The sequence below is a fragment of the Neopsephotus bourkii genome, unplaced genomic scaffold, assembly GCF_033783945.1.
Source record: "Neopsephotus bourkii isolate Nb327-2 ecotype Australia unplaced genomic scaffold, CSIRO-AGI_Nbou_v1 NB_1707, whole genome shotgun sequence".
NCBI classification, from domain to species: domain Eukaryota; kingdom Metazoa; phylum Chordata; class Aves; order Psittaciformes; family Psittacidae; genus Neopsephotus; species Neopsephotus bourkii.
The window spans coordinates 8,239,090-8,258,713 of record NW_026902181.1 but is presented as its reverse complement, the minus strand read 5'-3'; the positions used below and the strand labels follow the sequence as shown (position 1 = coordinate 8,258,713).

Here is a 19,624-nt window from a genome sequence, read left to right as displayed (position 1 = left end):
TGTCAGCCCCTGCAAAGGAGGGAGGTGCTGATAGTCCCCCCCCCACTGCTGCATGGCAGGTGGCTGCCTTATCTGCCTCTATTTCATTAGTGATTAACTGAGCAGATGCTGAATTAGTTCTTTCTTGCTCAGAGCTCAGTGCAGCAAACAGAATCCCCCCGGGATGCTCCAGTTCCACCTTCCCCTACCCTACACAGGTTTCCTGTGCTCATCTTACTGGCCATACTCTCAGTTTCTTGGAAAGCTGGCACTGCACAGGGTCTGGTCCTGGCCCAGCACATTCACTGGGTTCTGCAGCACTGGGGCCCTATCCAGTTAGCAGTGTAGGCATCACTTTCTGCTTTGCTGCCACCCTGAAGGGTCCTGTGCTTGAAGCACTTTGCTGGGAAGTGAGCGACCAAGGTTCAGCCACTTCCCCTGCCCAGAGGGAACTGCACATTTAATTTCCCACCTCCTCCCACCCCAACAAGTTCATGCTATTCTATATCACTGTGCGTTTTTTTCTTCCTGTCAGGGCTGAGTTGCTGAGAGGAAAATAACTCCCAGTCCTCCTGCAATTCTTATATTTTATGTGAATCAGTCACTGGATAAAACACAGGGAGTCCAGACCAGACACGTGGACACCCCACCCCTGTTGCATGCCCTAACAGTGGGGATGCAGGCCTCCCACGCCAGGTTGCGTTCTGACCCCTGATAGCCCTGGATCCACCTCGTTGTGGAAGGCTTCCTTTTTGCACAGTGACCTATATGTAGTTTTAAATTTCTTTTAAAGCTGGCTGTACTATCTTTCATGCGAGAAGTAAACCAAGCTGTGCTCCTGAGCTGAGGCACTGATGCTGAGATAAATGCACCAGAGCCATGTCCTTTACATATTAAATATGATCCCTGCTGTCAGAATGCAGTCGTTTACTGCAGGAGCTGCTTTAGCATCATCTCATCTTTATTGCATTCAGAATTAAAAGAAATAAGTTTTTCTCCTCCAGCTCAACCAGGACACCAGCATGAAAAATCATCAAATGTTGTGCCAGTGCCATGACGAATAAACAGCCAGGATCAAACAATAGCCATCATATTTTATGCAAAATAACTGAATGAACAGCTTTAGCAGTTGAGTCAAAGGCATGCTGGTTTCATGTTCATGTGTTCAGTAGCACTTCGGTGGTGAATTGAAGACCATTTCTAATCATCTTGCAGCATGGGATCTTTGCATGACCTTTCTGTTCAGTAACTCCTCTCTGCATCTCAGTGCACATGCACAGCTGTGTGCCTGTGCACGTAAAGACCCCTGCAATTCCATTTGTTGGTTTTCCTTAGAAAGATAAAAAAGGGACTGTGCACAGTGCACACACCTGTACCTATGTACCTGAACTAATGATAGGGTAGGGCACTCCCATGTTAAATACAAGGCTTGTTTTTCCAGCTCTGTCACTGTCCTTAAATCTTATCTACATCAGAAAGTTTCAGTGGTGAATGTTAAATCAATTTTTAGTTTGAGTGAACAGAACTCATATAGCCCCCCTGTGCTCACACCCTTATTTCAGTTTAAGGAGGGTCTGTTTCATGTTAGATTAATGTAATCTTACAGCTAAAAGGTGAAAAAACAAAATAAAGCAACCTTGGGAATGGTGCTTTTAAGAGCTTCTAATATGGGGGTTTCTACAGCTCAGCTGAGAGTTGGCTCCTGGATGCGCACAGCTCCTTGTCTAGTGTAGTATAAGGTAAAATGAGGTTATATAAAACATCGCAGGGGTTGGTTTTAAGAGGATGTTTACTTTGCACTGCCACAAACTTGCAACACTGTCAGTCACCAAGGGACAAGGGAGGGAGGTGGAGTTTTCTGGCACAGAGCTGGAAATGCTCATTTCACTGCACTCTTCTTGCCATAGGTCAAACCAAATTTAGTCTGCATCAGAATAAGAGTGCCTAAGGTGACCTTTTGCATAGGTTTAACTGTGTCAGTAGCAAATTTCACCTGTAGGTAAATTGATGCAACCAAATTTTACTTGTGCAGTCATAGTGTAATTGAGCCACTTAACTTCTGCCTTCCGGTGAAGCTTAATTAAGACTGATAAAGTTATTTGCAGTTCTCAGAGAAAAGGTTTGGTCCATGTGTAAATGATGTTATAGAAGGTGTTTAATGTACTCTGTTACAAATGTTGTGGAGGCACCCAGCCTGTGAATAACTCTCTCTGAAACTCTTTTCAGTTCAAGTTAATGTTTAATAGGAATGAGGCAAACACTGCCTGAAAGCAGGCTTTGTGGCACTGCACCCAGACCCTCCCTTCAGTGGGTGTGCTCCCTCTCTCTCTGCCAGGGTGGTTTTGCTTATCATGAATCAAATGATCCAACAGGATCCTATAGTCGCTCTGCAGGACATGTAAGAGTCTAAACCTGCCCGCATGGAAACGCTGTGGCAGCACATGTGAGGCCTGTGGCTCTCCTCAGCTGCAGTGATGGGGCACAGTGAGCAGGGTGACTCCTCTTCCAAGCCGTTTAACTCACCATGGACATTTAGGTCCACATGGCCTGGTTGTACTAGCTTGGGCCCCAGGAGTAGGCATATCTACATGCTTATCTAGGCTAATTAGGTCGGTGCTTTGTCCCGGATAATTATCTCTACTAATGAGTCAGAGTGCAGTGTCACCAGCACAGCCATGATGCACCCGGTTCCTGTGCTGGCTCCTTCAGTGGGCACTGACTGTGGCATGTGGCTGTGCCAGGATGTCTCTGGCTTGTGCAGTCCCCATCAGGACAGACTGAAGGGGACAAGAGCAGGTTGAGGTCCTCAGCGCAGAGGCAGATGTTTGAGGTGCTGACAGAGTGTTGGCAGCAGCAGTGTGATTGCCCAACAGCAACGGCAAGAGCTAAAATTACAGCCAGGCTGTGGACGGAGGGAAGCGGTGGTGAAGGAGGGGCACATAACTTCTCCCCTCCAGCTGGAGCCCACTTGACCACACACCCACATCGCAAGGCTGTGGGGTGCTGTGGGATGGTTGGGGGAGATCAGGCAGCAGCACTGCTGGGACCGAGGAACACCCCCAAGTTTGTGGAGGTGAAGGGGAGAGGTTATGGTGAAGACCGCAAAACGCACCACCCAGCCGAGTCCTGGTGCAGGTTTGCAGGTTGGCCCCAGGAGCTGGCTGCAGCCTGTCCAGGGCTCCTTCCCCAGTGCCCTGACACGAGGAACCATGGCCCAGACCATGCCTGAATGAGGACACTGGGATTAGCTTTGGTCAGAAATGCTTTTTACACACAATTTTTTTCTTCTGTCACATTCCTGGGATACAAATGACAATGGGTTGGACCTGGTGCCTGAACCTGAATCTCCCACAATCCAAGTACCTGCTGAAACCATCAAGCAATGAGGGAGAGCTGGCTGGCTGTCTCTCACCTCCTTTCCTCCTGTGGTCTGCTCTGGGTATTTTTTTTTATTCACACAAAATCATCCTGTTCTGCTCATATGCAGAACAAAAATTTTCCATCTCATGAATTTAAAGTTCAGATATGTTTCTTATTTCACTCTGACTCGGGACCCTTTCCTTAGCCCACCGCATTCATCACACTGGTCAATAAGCACCATGGAGGCTATAGGAGTTGCAGAAACCCTACCTTGGTCTGCATCCAGTGTCTATAATGAATAAAAGATCTGCAAATGCGTTAGATTGGACCTTCTGCATTGAAGAAGCACAAAATCCTGGCTCCTAATGGAAATGGGCCTACCTTTGCCGTTTTCTTGAGTGCATGCAGTCAGGGGCATTTGCTGTCATAGCATAAGTAAAAGAGGGAAAAGAAATACTGCTTGGGGCTACCCCAGCAGGAGAAAAATGAAGACATTGTTCCTGTCTTCTTGTGCCTTCCTGCCACAACTATAACAGAGTGGAAACTGGAGCATGGGTTTTCCCTCAGTGACAGCTTTGATCCTATTTTGTGACTGGCCATGAGTCCAGACATCTCTAAGCAGTAGTAGGTTGCAGTAGTGCAGGACTGGCCACTGGCATATGGAAACCATCAACCCCACTGTGAAGCAGTGCCTTGTGCCAGGAGTTCCACATTGCCGTCTTTAAGGACAAGCTGGGGACGGACGGGCAGAGCCAGTGCTGATGCGGAGGAGCAGGAGGAAGAGCAAACATGAAACTGTGTGCTCCCAAATTTGCCTTGAGCTGAATCACAAGATGCTTACATAAAAACGTGGTTAATTATTACCAGCCAAGGAAGTGAGGAAACACAGACATTCACAGTATCTCCTGCATTAATTAGTTGCTAAAATGTAGATTGCAACAGCTGTGAAGCTGCAAACTGGTCAGTAGCAAAACAGACTCTCCTGGTTATTGTGCTGAGAAGCACTTTTCTCTTTGAGAATGATCTCAAAAGCTGTCAGGGTCAGAAGCATCTCACAGGGCAACTGGAGAAGCATCTCTAAGCAAGGATGCCAACACCAAGAGTACTTACGCTTCATGTCTGCTCAGGTCTGAGAAATATCTAAAAACGTGGAGACGAGTTAAACCTAGAAATCCACTTGTGTTTAAAAAACCCTCAGTCAAACAGGTGTTTGCTGTATGTGCACTGCCGAGAATACACGTAGGGAACCAAGCATAAAAATAACCCCTGCCTTTCAGTACTGGTATGAGCTCTGGCTGAGCAGGCTAAAAGCAAGTTTAAGGATGAGAGAAACAAGAAGCTTCACCATTACAGAAACTGAAGTTTGCAGAATTCACATCAGATGGTGTTTCACCTGGGTCTGCTGAGAAATCAGGATTAGAATGGGAGAAAAATCCAGTAGAATTTATGTTTCGGGCAATGAACAGACCCAAAAGCTTGGGCTGGACTTTTAGATCTGTTGCCCGCTCTCAGGCAAAATCAGGGCAGGCCAAAACAGAAAACATCCAACCTTTTACTTCAGGGTTTGCAAATAAAGACTTCATATTACTGTATAAAAATGCTTTGTTTGAGTAAGATCACAAGCAGGATACCAGAAGGAATTATTGCTTATAGTCATGAGTAACACATACAAAACAACCAGTGTCAAACAGAACTGGTGTGTTTCCTCAGTGGTGGCAAGAAGAGCTGTAAGACCACTGGAGTGTGACTGCCCTTAACGCCCTTGTGTCCACATGCAACTTGCCTCAAACTCTTTTCCAACCACTTTCAATCAATACAAACAGGTATCCCTGTTCCCACAGGCTGAGATTGACCTCTGCAGCTGGTCCAGGCTTTTCCTCAGGTAGCATTATCTTACCAACTTTTACCCCACAGCTTCTTGTTTTACACAGGAGAGAAGATAAGGTACCTGTTACAGCTTCAGTTCTCCTCTTCTGTTCATGCTTGCCTTTTCTGCCTCCCGACTTTGTTAAGGTACTTCACTGCTCAAGCACATGGAGAAGAAATTGTGTTAAACAAAACTAACGTGCAGAAGAGGACATTTAAAATAGGATGGGATATGAAGTGAATGCAGTTTACTTCTCACTACTGGTCACTAGTGAAGTAGAAGTAAAATGAGTTTGGAAAAGATTTAAATAAATGAATGATGGTTTACTGCAGTGTGTTGATTGAGTAAGAAATCTAAACTTGTAAAAGAGGAATTAGTCATTACTCAGAAATCTTGTTACATGTCAGGGTCAGAAAAAAAACAGTGTCAGACCAATTACATTCATGATTCCCAGAGTGAAATTAAGATGCAAACGATGTCAACTACCACACTCAGTCAGTTTGTTTGTTATAAAAAGACAATTATTATAAAAAAGGAAATTATTATAAAAAATAGTGATAGGACAGATCAGAAGAAAGATAAAAATTAAGCAAGCATTCAGAGTGCAGAAAGATAGTCACCACCGAGGATCCAGCGGTGTACCGAGGGTCTGTAGTCGTCGTCTTCAGTGGTGGGAGTCCCCCAGGGTCCATAGTCACCATCAGTGGAGGGTGTCCTGCATGGAGATGACCTTTTTCCCCTTTTGTTATGTGTTGGTGGGAGTACTTCTGTTCTTAATGTCATGTGCTGCACATTCCTGGTGGACCAGTTTCGCTGGTCTTGCAGCCAGCTCTTCAACTGGGTCTCCAGTTCAACTCTCCTGGAGATAATGGGCAGCAATTTGTCACACCAGTCCTTGAGATAATGGAGTCCCATCTCAGCTGCTCACATCCATCTGTCAGACAATGGACAATAGAGTCCCATCTCAGCTTCTCACACCCATGTTCAAGATAGTGGAACTCAGCTTCTCATACCAATCTTTGAGACAATGGACAGTGGAGTCTGATTTTAGTTCAGTCTCTCACACATGATCAAGATACTGGTGAAAGAATTAAGGTGCTTTGGGGACCATACATTCATGTACCCTGTGCATCTGAAGAGTTGTCTGTCTTTTTAAATTAAAGTGCAAATAAAAATACCTGCAAATTTGTCACCACTTATACAAAGAGTTTTCAAATGTTTATTTACTGAGTCAGGTCTTAAGTAGCTTCTTTTCTTTTGGTTGGGTTTGTTTGATTTTCATCTTATATATCCAATTCATGACAGTGCCCACAGAAAAAAGAAGGTGGATTTTTTTTTGTGTGGTGTTGATAGTCTGGTGTTTGATTCCTTCTCTGTGTCTAGTATTAGTCAAACTGGCCATACTGACTTATTTTTCTGGGCATTTGGCCCCAAGAGAAGACTCATGTCAAAGTACTGGATTAAGATGGCATCATTAGAGCGTCCTATACACTTTGACATGATTTATAGCCAGGGAATAATTGTTGTTTCTGCTGTGTCATCCTCTGGCCTTTCACGTGGGTGCCTAATTTTAGCCCTCTTTCCATCAAAGTGCTGTCTTCTATTTGATACTCTGAGTCCTTATACAAAGGAAATCTTTTGTGATTAAATCATATGCAGCGATGAGCATGGTAAGGCTTTTTATGGTGGAATTTGTTGCCCAGTGAGGAAAATGTAACTGACTTAAACCTTGAACATCCTTCACCTGGAAGTCTATTTATTTAAGTATCTCACAGGTATGTGCCTGTGAACGTGCGTGTCACCTGCACACACCAGACCCAGGGTCCAAACCGGTGATGCTAATAACTGTGTAGAGTCTGGATCAACTCCTTACCTGTCTTCCTACTAAGTCACAAGTTGTTTACATTCACACTGTTAACTGCTGCTCAGGGGTAGCTCTGGCCTTCTTTCGCTTCAGTGGTGAAGATGCACAGTACAAGCATTTACACAGTAACATGACATCCTGGTTGCACTTTAAACACCTTAAACATGCGAGCCTCCTGCTCTGTGCTTCCCAAACACCTGCAAATTTTCTTTCCTGAGGCTTGCTTCCAAAAAATCTAATCCCCCCCACTTCACTGTTTTGTGTGATCTTTACAAAATGTGGCATTTCTGTCTAAACAGTTTGCTGAAGGCCTGTGGCAAATGATATTAAGTTGTCAGTCATGAGACATAAAAGAAGTGAAATGTCTTCACTTCATACCCAATCCAAAGGTATTTTAAAATGTCAGAGCATTTGACTCAGTGGTTGTCACTGGCTCCATTTTTGGGATACCCAAAACTGGAATACATGGGCCCTACTTCCAGAAAATGCTGTGTTCCCTTTCTGCAAATGTTAGTCCTTAAATACATTTCAAAAATATGCACAGTTTCATCAGGATCAGTCAGCTCTGGAATTTCTGACTGATGCATTTATGCCATCTCGCCAGTTTTCACACAGTCATACTTTCTAAATTTGTTTCTAGATGACATTCTGCCTAGCAGAAACATGTAAAGAAACTGGAGAGAAATATCCTTAACGATTTGTGAGTGACATATTTGGGTTTGTGTTTAATTCTTGGATAAGTTTTAAAAGGATGAAATTTTACATTTGAAAATGAAAGAAATAAGATAGACATAATACTTTCAAGCATATAAGTGACCTGTTTCTCAGTGCTGTTTATCAGGAATATTGCTATTTCATTTCCTAGAACTCTTCTCTCTTTAGTCTCACTTGAAACCCACCTCTTCAAATCAATGGAACAATCCTCCTTCCACCAAATGCAGGACCACTGTAGCTTATGTTACCAAGAATTATTGTTATTTTCAGAATAAATATTTCTGAAAATAGCATCTAGTGTCAGTACACTGATTAAATGTCCAAGAACAGAGATTAAATGATCAGAGTCAACAGAGGAGATGTGACTTAAAGGGCAACATGCATAGTTGGGTTTTGTTGGTGAATACCAGTGAAAGCTCACCTTGATGTGGGTCCTGCAGAAGCAGAAGACTGACAGCACTGTAAAAAGAAAAGCCACCTTTGTACAAGGCTTGTTTAATTTTTCATTTCCTTGCACCTTCCATCAGGTAGCATCACCAGGTAGCTGGTGATGGGCGTCCATCACCAGCTCAGCATCAAAGCAGCACTAGCTAGCATGTATGCTCATAAACTCAGCATTGTGGCTGAATCACTGTGCAAGCACAGAATAAACCAGGGATCTGAACTAGATCTGAACTCTGCAGAAGCTAGAGATGCACCCCAGTGCGATGGACTGCCCTTCCATAGGACATTTTTTGCAACACTATGGATCTTCACTGTCTCCAAGGGGTTAGTATATAGTCTACAGCTTCGATGGTGCCAAGTTTCTGAACAGTGGACAAATCTGCTCACACATTTAGGCATTGGATTCTCTCAGTGGGACTGAAGATTTATAGGAGGCTATGATTTGTGTAATAGGAAAAAATTAATTAAAAAAAATCAAGAAGAGGACAATAATTCTTGAGGTTTTTCTCTCACAGTAAGATGGAGAAGCCATTACTCTGAGCGGCACTGTTTTTTGGAAAAGTCAGCCACATTTGCTTTCCTAATTGCATTCTCTCATTTTTTTCTGTAGGTCCAGCTGCCCAGCGCCAGGTCCAGAATGGGCCATCTCCAGATGAGATGGAAGCACAGAGAAGGTGAGTTCATCAATTACGGTAGAGTTCTAGTTTGTAGCTTGGATGAACATGCAGGCCTTGATTAGCAATAAGCTGTTCTTTTTGCTTGTATCTATTTTAAGCTGATTCTAAGTTTCTGTATTGCTAATGATTCTGTATTGGCTTTTAAAGGGTGAGGTGAACTGAAGCTCTAGGCAAACTCTTTGCTCAAAAGCAAGCAATGTTCAGAGTTAAAGACAAAACACGTTTAGAAGAGATTTGTAGAGTGTGTGTTTCTCAAGCATATTAAGTAAGAAAGCCTAGCCTTTTCCTGTTCTGGATCATCTGCCGGTGGTTGACAGTCATATTGCCCAAAGAGCATCTGATGGACTGCACGCTGAGTAATAGCTTAGGCCCTTTTTGTGTGTAGCTATTTCCTATAACATATGTTGTTCCTTTTATGAATGTTTTTTCTCTAAACAAAAATAATAAATGAAAGTATAAAGTCATGCCCTTCACCTTTACACTTACATTACACTTGGTGCCATTTTCACACATGTCCTTTTCTCTAGCTGCTAAGAGTGTTCTTCTTGACATCAAAGGGGAGGTGGGCAGGAATCTCCATAATGAAATTATGAGGCCCATCTCATGGCAGCTTTGCTGATTCAGGCCAGACTCCTGTGGCAGCGATAGAAATACCTGGTGCAGCAGTATCCCAGGACTAAGGTTTCATAGGGATTTACATATGACTATTGAACGGGTCAGCAGATAATATTTCACTTAAGATTTGTAAGATTTACTATGGAACAGCAAAGCTATCACAAAGGCCAAAGGAGAGCTCCTGCTCACCCAGAGGTGGGGGGATGCTGCCTGTCCTGGCTGAAAGGCCTCATCCAGGTCTTCATTTAACCAATAGAAATCACTGATTCTTCAGACCATATGTAACTCAGACCCCAAATTTAGGTGTCTAGGTGTCATGTACATTTAAAGTGTGAGCAGCTTAACTACATTAATAAGAATATATGTATATTATTTTTCATTTAGAGGCAGTAAAAGCCTCTTACATAGGTATTGTCTGACTGCTACAGGGCACATGGTTCTAGGAAAGCCTCTTCTGCTCCACTGGGCTGGAATAAGCTATGCCAGTAGATGCACTGCTTCTGTACTGGAGGATTTTCAGCTTTAATTATGCTGATGCCTTCTATAAGAGAACAGACCTAATTTTAGGCCTAGCTTTTTTTGAACAACTTACAAGCAGGCAAGAAAATCAAGTTATGATAACTACCCTGCAGATCTGTCTGTTTAACAGGGTTTTAGAGACCTTTACACAAATGTTAGAAGAATATATTTTTAAGTCAGAGTATAATTTGTCCCCTCTCATACTTTACTCCTTGCACACTCCTTAAGCAGCTCTGTGCCAATGTCAGGCCTTATTTAGTTCCACTGGAATAAATTGGATTTCCTAAGAGTGTAGGAACTTCTCTTTTTAGCACTTCTTTAGCACTAAACTTTAGAACTTCTCCTTTTTCCTTTAGTGTGGGAGACACATATAAGCTGCTTCTGCCCAAGTGCAGACAGGACTGGCAATGGCTCACCCTTATTTGGGGGAGCACATTGCACTTCTTCTGCTCTGCAGCAGCTGTAACAACTTGAAGATGTCTTACCCATATTTCTTTCCTGGGCTGTCAGACTGGGGTTTTCCAAGTCTGTCCTCCAGATAAGTCTAGAATTTCCCCCAGGTCTAATGTGGAAAATCTGTGTGTCGTTTTCCATCATCAAATTTTGCTAATAAATGCCAAACTAAGGTAGGGGATGGTATTCTTAGGAAATCCTTGGTATATGTGTTTACTACTGAAATTTTAGCAGTGCAGTTGATGCTGTTGCATTGTGTTCAGCCCATATCAAGTATGAGCCAGGGTATGTATTGAAGTAAAGATTTCTATTTATTTGGTTTAAAGTGTCAGAGTTTAAATGAAACTAGTTGAATCAGCCATCTAAGACTGTTATCAAAACTGCCCCCTTTGCAACTCTAATAATTTTCTCAGATGCCTAGAATAGCCTTCCAGAAATTGCCTGCATTTGATGGACTGCATGTCCTAAACATAAAACTAGTTTAGGATTGATCCCTCCACTGTGAAATCATGGATTTTCATTTCCCATCTACTGAATTAGAATTGAAATTTGGGAAATTTATTTTGCAAATTAAGACATTCTTTTTTCCTACCTAACATACCTTTATATTTCTGGACTTTTTTTCCTGTTAAAAAGCTGCTCTTGGCATGTAAATAAGATAGATTTTTATTATTTTTTTTTTCCTAATTGCAGACTCAGAATGAGACAAGTAAAAAAATTTAACAGGGAGATCTGTCTAAAATGTTATGTAAGGAGTGAAAATAGAAGTGTTGCTTACAGTTAAGCTTGCCTTACTGTACAGATCATGAAATAAAGCCTTTGCAGAAGGAAGAAATCTATGTAGTTAAGGCTGGACCAAACATATTCAAGGCAAACTTGCCCTAGAAACCATGGAAGAAAATTACAAGAAGCCTTATACCCAGTGCTTCAGTAAGGTAATTTCAGAGTTGGTTTAGAGTTGTTGAAACCTGTAGCCTATATCCAAAAAAAAGCCTGGCAAATATTCTAGGTTTTAGCTATCAATCTTCTTAACGAGAGAAACGACAGGGTGGGTTTGTGGCAGGGGTCAGGTACGGCTCTTTCTGCTTGCAGCGTGCAAGAGAAGACCTCTGCTGATAGACCTTGGGAACTGCACATCTCTGGGAAGCGGAGGCAGGGAAAAGGCTTGGCGGTGCGTTTCCGTGTGGGATACCAGGCCTGGGGAGCACAGGAGCTAGCAACTCCCGGGCAGTAAGGTGCCCCAAAAGAAGCAGCACAATGTTGTGATCAGCTTTTCATTTGTGGAAGAAACACGGTGGCTGGGGTCCAGGAGAGGCTGTGCTGGGGTGTCAGGCTGGCAGCCAGCCTGGCAACACCAACATAGGGCTTGGATGTGCACCTGGTGTTGTACAGTCAGCACTTAAGACCTTCCTTATGTTTTCATTCTCACACAAGTCCTGTGGGCTCTTGATCATGAAAGACGCAGGACTGTGTCATTTTATCTTAATCTTTCCTAGCAATGCTCATGCATTTCAGATTAGCAACACTCATGGCTGCTGTGCTGTCCTGGCCTTGGGCACTGACTGTTCCTCACACAGAGCCCACTGAAGAGCTATTTTGAATGGATCATCCAACCCCTGCCATGTCCAGCAGGTACAGGGCAATGTCCTAGTTATATTTCCCCAACGTGTGCAGTGGCATCGCTGCAGCCAGGGCAAGTGAGATCAAACCCACCTCCATCTCAAGGGGTCAGCATTTCTGTGATGGACTGGCTCACACCACCCAAGACATACAGCTTGAGTGCTTCTCAGTATGTAAAGCTTTTACTCAAAATCATAAAGAATACATAATGACTAAGGGTTTTTGCATTGCTGTTTTAGACAAGTGATGGAGCAACAGCAACAGCGCCAGGAATCTCTGGAAAGAAGAACCTCTACCACAGGCATGTATCAAACCAAGCAGATATAGTCTCTTCTCGCTTGTTTTCTCTAGATGTAGTTGAGTTCTGTGTGGTGCTATGCAAGAGCTAGACTGCTACAAGTGGTTATAGCTATGATTAGATTTTAAAGCATTTTCAGCTAGAGACTTACATGCATTTGGGCATGGTTTTGCAGAGGCTCATGTACAGGTGCATGTGCAGGTGGAGCTAGTGCAAAAGCACTTTGAAGAACTTGTACAGCTGAGGGGCACTTTAGGCATACCAAGGGGCTCTGGCCGTGCTTCTTTCACCCCCATGAGGAGAGCAGGTAGCACAGCCACCACACGAGTTGACTCCACGTTTCCAGGGGATGTCAGCACACAGTGGTTAATGTGCTGGATGTGCCAGGTCAGGCACTTCCCATTACTCTGCAGCACAAAACAAACTACAGCGCAGAGGAAAATATAGCTGTAGATGCTCACTGATGGGGATTTTGTGATCATGAAGTGGGGAGTCTTCTGTAAGCTTGATGGAAAAAATATATATATTTAATGAGCTTACGAAAATCTTCTATAGCATATTAAGTTCCATTAAGCTGAGAGATGACAGGAATAGCTTATAACAACAAAATGGCTTTGCCTCTCTGAAAGAAGGCAGAGCAAGCAAGCCAAGATGGCCATCTTGTGTTTGGGCTTTTGTTTTGGGGATTTTTTTTCAGTTAATCTGACCACATAAGTGCAGTGTTTTCCCTCAGCTGTTACAGCTTTTAAGGTTTTGGCTTGAAACCAGTTCAGACATACACACATATCTTAGCAACAGAAGTTGTTGGCCTCTGTTTCAACAGAGGTTACTGTGTACAATTCTGCATAGGGAGCATAGCCAAAATCCTGCCTCAGGATCTGTGAGGAGCAGGAAGTGGTTCCCAGGGGCTTCTGGCTGTTCCCTCCCTGGCTGCAAGGTGGCCACTGCAGTATTCAGCATGCCTTTGCAGCTCCCCTGGTGCAAGGGTGGTGCTCATGATCCTGACTCAGATTCACATGGGGCGTGGAGGAGCTTCACTGGCACTGGAGCAAGCAGCCCATCCCGTTCAACACATGCTCAGTTCTGCTGAGGATTGGAAACTCCCATGCCAGTGCCTGCACCATCTCCTCTTTGCTTTGTTTGAGTTTCTGTTTGCATTTACTTCATGGTTCCTTTTTCTCCGTTACGCTTTGCCTTGGTTTCATTCCTGCCACGTATCCATCTTATTCTTTTCATTTGTCTTTTCTGTTCTTTAAGTTTCCACCTGTCAGATAAGCGTGTGCTCTGCCCTCTCTCAACCCCAGTCTCCTCCTCCCACCTGCAGTGACTGCGGTGCTCCTGCCTCTGGTGCTGTGCCCCTACCAGCACCTCATGCCAGTGCTGTCTCTTCGGCACCCACTGTCCCCGAGCCCACTAGTCCATTCTCTTTCAGACCCCTCTGGACAGCCAAAGACACACTGCAGCTCCTGCACAGTCACTCAACCTCTGAGCTGCAAACAGTCCCAGGTACCCCCTCTCCAGCCTGCCCAAACCTCAGGACCATAATGCCAGGCATCAGGCGAACCTCACTGTCTCCACCGCCTCCCCATCCTTCCCACTTCCCCTTTGCCTCTCGCCAGACTCTCAGGCGCCTTTCTCTTTCATGCTCTCCTTGGTCTTCTGCTTCCTCTGCCACAAATGCACCACCTCTGCAGAGGGGTGATGTCCTGCAACCACGAGGTCCCACTATCCTGCCTTTGATTCCTGCCCTGTCTGAGAGAGTCAAGGGACCTACAGATAAAGCAAGCCAGGAGACCTTGGCAAATGTGCCTCTGAATGGCCATCCTGAAGAACAAATTGCTTTAGGCCCCTCTGTGACCCATGTGAAAAGTGCAGACAGGTCCTTCTTTCCACACCTAGGACCTGCACCCTCTTCCCGACTGCTCACCATCATCACCACCCCCAGCTTCTTTGTCCAGGCTCCCTCCCCATCCTCCCATCCATCATCACATCCTCCTCAGCAGTGGTATCAGCCCGTGTCACACTGTCTTCCATTGCCTCCCCCTTACGCTGCTTTGTCTGAGGTGACTATGCCCAGGAGGACCCCTCCTTACATGACTTCATCAGCCATTGCCCACTTGAGTAAGTACTGATTTTGAATGAGTTGTGACCTGTACAAAGCCTTAGCTTTAAGCTGTTTAAAAAGCCCCATTGGCACTGCCTGTGACCACTAGAAAAAGAGCTGAGAGACCAAAGAGTACTTCTGCTTCATGTCATTTCTGAAAGGTGTAAAAGTACTGAAATCACTCACAACTGGTCCAGGGACCCTCTGAGCTAAAAGCAAGGCAGAAAACAAGAGTTACAGGACCAGGGCCCTGTAGCTGGAATCTTGCAATGCATATTCTTACTGTATTAGCCCAGAAGGAGATTTTTATCATTCAGCAGAGTCAAAATGCACTTTGCGGTACAAACCCTATTTTCAGCTGGTCCAGATGTAGTGGATGGGCTCATCTGAAGCTGGAGGCCAGATCTGCAGTTGACTAGTTGTATAAGTACTGGTAGAGGTTGTGATTTTTATTCTTTTTCTTCACTGATATTTCTGTTACTAGCAAAAGATGTAACATGGTTTTGTTATAGAATCCCCTGTGCTTGTGTAACTTCCTGGTATAAACTACATTTGTAGTGGAGGACTTATAACTATACCTATTCCAGCAAACCTTTTTCATTGCAGGCAGATCAAGAACTTGGGTCTGCCACTTTGCATATGGTCTTGATTTTCAGTGTTCATCTTAAAGCCTGTGGAGTTAGAACAGTCACAAGTAATGCCTATTTGCAATTCAGTTCATACATCTTTTCACTCGGATCCATTCCTGTTCATAACCATATAGAATGCTTAAATAATGTGCTTAGAAAAGGAAGAAAACTGAGACATTTCCTTTCGCTTTCTGTTAAAAATATTATTGCAACCACTAGAGGCTCAGTCCTTCTGATAAAAGCCCTTGAAATCTACTTAGTTCAATAAAGTTATTTTAAGCTCACATCAGTCCATTATTTTGACTCAGTTCAATTTTTGCCTCAGGCTGTCTTCTAATTAGGTGGGTGTAGTTTTGCAATTACAATTAACTGTGCCCAGAATGAATTACTGGCTGTTATGTTTGTGAGCCAAAGAGGGGTTGAAATGTTTAAATTATTTCTAATAGCAGCTGTGGTTCAGTTCAAGAATGGAATTGGGAGTGTGAAATAATGGCAGAAATAACCACAGAAATAAGGCAGTATTGTAAGAAAACCTAGATAAGAAGAAAAACAGGCTGTTAAATACAGTTCCCAAATGATCCTCAGTCAAAACCTGCCTGTCTTTCAAAATAACACATCCTGAACAACTGAACTTGTGATTACATGTTAGGAGCAGCCTGTTCTGAGAGAGTATAATGTGAAGAAATACCCTTGGGCAGGTGCATTTGTTCAATTGACCCATTAGAGACAGACAAAACAGTGCAACAGAGTTACCCACCACCAGCCCCTCCAACAGGCTGCTGCTGAAGAGCTTTGCTGAACCTCGGGGCGCTTGGAGCTGGAGTCTCCCCCATTGTTTTTAAGACTGGCTGAGGCCATACACCTTGCATTAGCAGAAAGGAGGCTGTGTCCCTGTAGTCCATGAGTCTGGTGAAAAACTGATGTTAAGTAAAGTCCATGGAGTTGGTTGATGCTGTTTATTATCTGCATGTGGAAAGCTATGAGACAAGTGGAACATGATACTTATGGACTGGGAAGTGTTGTCTGTGTTTTGAGTTCACCACAGAATAAAACACTAGCTCAGCCAGGGAGAAGAGGAGAGAAAAGGCTAGTTTATCAGTGACAGGGTGTTGCAGGACACACCTGTAGCTGATTGACCACTGATATAAGTACCGTTTCCCATTTTCCTATATGCTTGGTGCTTCCTTGCGTTGATCGCTCATCATGCAGTCAGGTCATGACCCTGGGAGCAGAAACATGACCTTGTGTACAGGCTGGAGGAGATAGTACGTCAAGTGTAACTCGTGTTCTCTGCATTTCAGGCCCAGCACTTCCACCTGGTCATCCCAGTGGCGCTGCTGTGATCCCCACTTCGTCCGGGGGGCCCCCACCTCCGCCACCCCCCCCAGTCCCTCCACCACCCATGGGAGCTGCGCCCCCCCCACCTCCCCCCCTGCCGGCAGGCGCTGGCCAAGGGGCTGGCACTGAAGATGGGTCAGTGTCAGGGCTTGCAGCGGCTCTGGCTGGTGCCAAACTAAGGAGAGTTCAACGGGTAAGGAGGTGGCACCCGGACTCCCCCAGGGTCTCTTCTCTGCTGCGGGAAAGCCTGGTGCAGCTTGGTGTAATGATCCGCAAATCCAGTGTGAAATATGGTGAAACATGCTTCAGCTGCACCCCCTTAGGTGAACTTTGAAATGTGAATTTGTAGGGCAAATACAGCTGAGCAGCAGATGTTTGGTGGAATTCCTCCTCCTCAGAAAATGTTAATTATCAAATCACTGTGAGTTATCACGTTGCCAGGATTTCAGTACTTCTGCAAAGCCCACCATTGCACTGTTAGTGTTTTCATTATAAGTGGTTAAAACTATGTCATGATTACCACAAACAGTGTAGACTGTTGAGGCAGCACATCAATGGGTTGTCCACTTAGGTAAAGGTTGCATAAGCATGCATAAACATAATCATGAACAAAGAGCACTCTGGGGGTGCTCTGAAAACTCTGGTTTTTTTCATCATTTGCCTGTATATTTGCCTCACCCAGACAGCTCCTGGTCTTAGTAAGGTCTTTATTCCAAGGCAGAACACATCCTATGCCTGGTTTTGGGCTGTGATGTTGATGACTTCTTCTAATAATTAGGAAAACTGATCATTGAGGGTGTGGTTGTAAATGAAACTTTTCATTAATTCCAATGCTTATTTCTGTCTTAAGCCAGAAGATGGTTCAGGAGGGTCCAGCCCCAGTGGGGTCTCCAAAAGTGATGCCAATCGAACAAGTAGTGGAGGAGGCGGAGGAGGACTAATGGAAGAAATGAATAAATTGCTGGCAAAAAGGTTTGTATTCAGACTTCAAGTAAGCACTAGCGTGAGCTCTGCAGCAGTTGTGGAGCAAGATGCTGTCAGTTTGGTTATCAGTGGGTCACTTTGATGCTTCTTTGAAATTTGACCAGATCTACATAGATGCTAGTCACCAGCATTGCCGGGTGAAACTGTGTATGTATATGCATATATACATACATATATATATATCTGAAACTGTAGATGTTGCAGCAATGATACTTGGCAGAGTTTAGCTGCTGTAAGAAATCCTTCAGTGTGGTAGCCTTCAAAGATGGTGACAAATATATCCTCTGGACTTTTGCCATTTTACCATATCTATTTCAAAGTTACTGTATTCAGATAGAGTAAAGTATGAAGAAACTTAAACAAATTATTCTTTATGCATTCAGGATGCTGAACCTAAAAACATAGCAGAAGTGCAATAAAAGGGCAACATCTTGGCAGGTGAATTGATTCTCAGTGCATTTCAGACAGGCTAGCCAAGTTATTCTCATATAAAGTGAGTCATGATATATCAAGCTACCAGCTGTTAAAAGACACTCAATTATTCCAATTATTTTTTTCTTTCTGCTTTCCCCTGATTCCATCAATAATGTTATGTCAGACTCCCAAGCTCCTAGTGTTAGATGTTTGATTTTTAGCTCTATCTTTTTCAATGTATGAATAGTGAAAGAAAAGGATAAGTAAAATAATGAAGAATAGGTACAGTTGTATAGTGCGCAAAGATGGAGTTCTTAAATATATTGTCCAATACAAAAACAATTTCCAGTTCAGAGGATGGATACGCAACACTATAAAATGTTCCCAGCAGTGTAAAATACCAAACAGATCACTTTCTTTCTTTTCTGAACTAAAATAGCTTAACAGCTTTTAATAGTTATTTACTGGTTCACCTTGTGATCTATTTTGTGCTGCTGCCTGTCAAGACTGACTGCTGAACTGAATGATGTCTGTAAGCAAAGTAAGGTTCCGTGACTAGATGCTGGGGTAACTCCTTCACAGTATCACACAGTATCACAGTATGTTAGAGATTGGAAGGGACCTCAAAAGATCATCCAGTCCAATCCCCCTGCCGGAGCAGGAACACCTGTTCAAGCAAACAAGTTAAATGGACATCTCATATGCTTGGTTATAGAAATCCTGCAGATTTCTGTGGTTCTAGTCTAACATGTACTCCAGTACAGCTTTTGGCAGTGGGTTCTGGTGTCTTCAGGTATTCAGGGTCAAATTCTCTCAGTATCTTAACGAATAAGCTGCACTACCATAAGCATCCTTTCCCAGGGCATTGACAGCAGCAGAAATGTTTCCTGAGTTTTGCTTCATAAAGCCATGGAATTGTAATGAGTTTTCAGTCAAGGGTGCAATCTGGCCACATGCTATTAAACTGTTACTGAGAGGATTTCTTCCGGCTCCAAAGCCGTTTTTATTTGTGATGACATAGAAAAGGGAAGAACCTGTCAGTGTGTTTCAGGTTGCTCTTACCGAGCTGGCAGGCAGGAGTTAAAAAGATGGTTTCTTTAAACTGAGCATGTTCAGTACAGAAATCACTGAGTAACAAGCCTGGGATACCAGGGGCCCTTTGCTGAGCAGAAAACCACATGCTCAGAAACAGGGAATGTGTCTAATGCTGGGTAAGTAATGAAGGAAAATGCTTTTAAGAGGTCAGGTGGTATAAAATACTGCTCTCTAGTATTCGTGTCCCCCGTGAAAACAGCCCTTTGCTTCAGGACTGAAGTGCAAGCAGAATAATGAACTCTCTCACAAACTACTATAATTTCTAGCCCAGTTAAGTTTCTTGCAGGACATAAATCTAACACTGGTCTCTCACCTGGGCAAGTATTTCCCTCACTGAAATTCATAATCATCGTAAGCTTTTTTCTCAGAAGAATCAAGTCAATATTAGAAAAAGAATATAAAAATTAATACTGATCCAATAAAATTATTAATTCAGTTGAATATCTGGAAATAATTCCCACAGAGCACCGTGTCCTACAAACGCATGTGTTTTACTCCTAGTTTTCTGTCAAATTTACATAAAAACCTCCAATTTTTGTATCCAGTGAGGATTTTCTTTTGCCAGTGATATGAAAAAAAAAATCCTTTGACAAATCTGTAGCAGTGCTTTGAAACTCAGAAGCCTTTCTAAGTGTCATTGGGATTTTTTG

At 43.6% G+C, this 19,624-nt stretch overlaps 1 protein-coding gene across 8 annotated transcripts in view; it reads left to right on the top strand.

Annotated features, from left to right (window-relative positions):
* The window catches only part of EVL (Enah/Vasp-like), a 155,626-nt gene that overhangs the window by 126,642 nt on the left and 9,360 nt on the right, over nucleotides 1–19,624 (top strand). For all 8 annotated transcript variants that reach the window (XM_061376435.1, XM_061376437.1, XM_061376432.1 and 5 more), the window contains 4 exons: nucleotides 8,839–8,902; nucleotides 12,352–12,413; nucleotides 16,445–16,674; nucleotides 17,332–17,453. In XM_061376435.1, coding sequence (XP_061232419.1) covers nucleotides 8,839–8,902; nucleotides 12,352–12,413; nucleotides 16,445–16,674; nucleotides 17,332–17,453 — 478 coding nt within the window. The remainder of the gene's footprint in view (nucleotides 1–8,838; nucleotides 8,903–12,351; nucleotides 12,414–16,444; nucleotides 16,675–17,331; nucleotides 17,454–19,624) is intronic.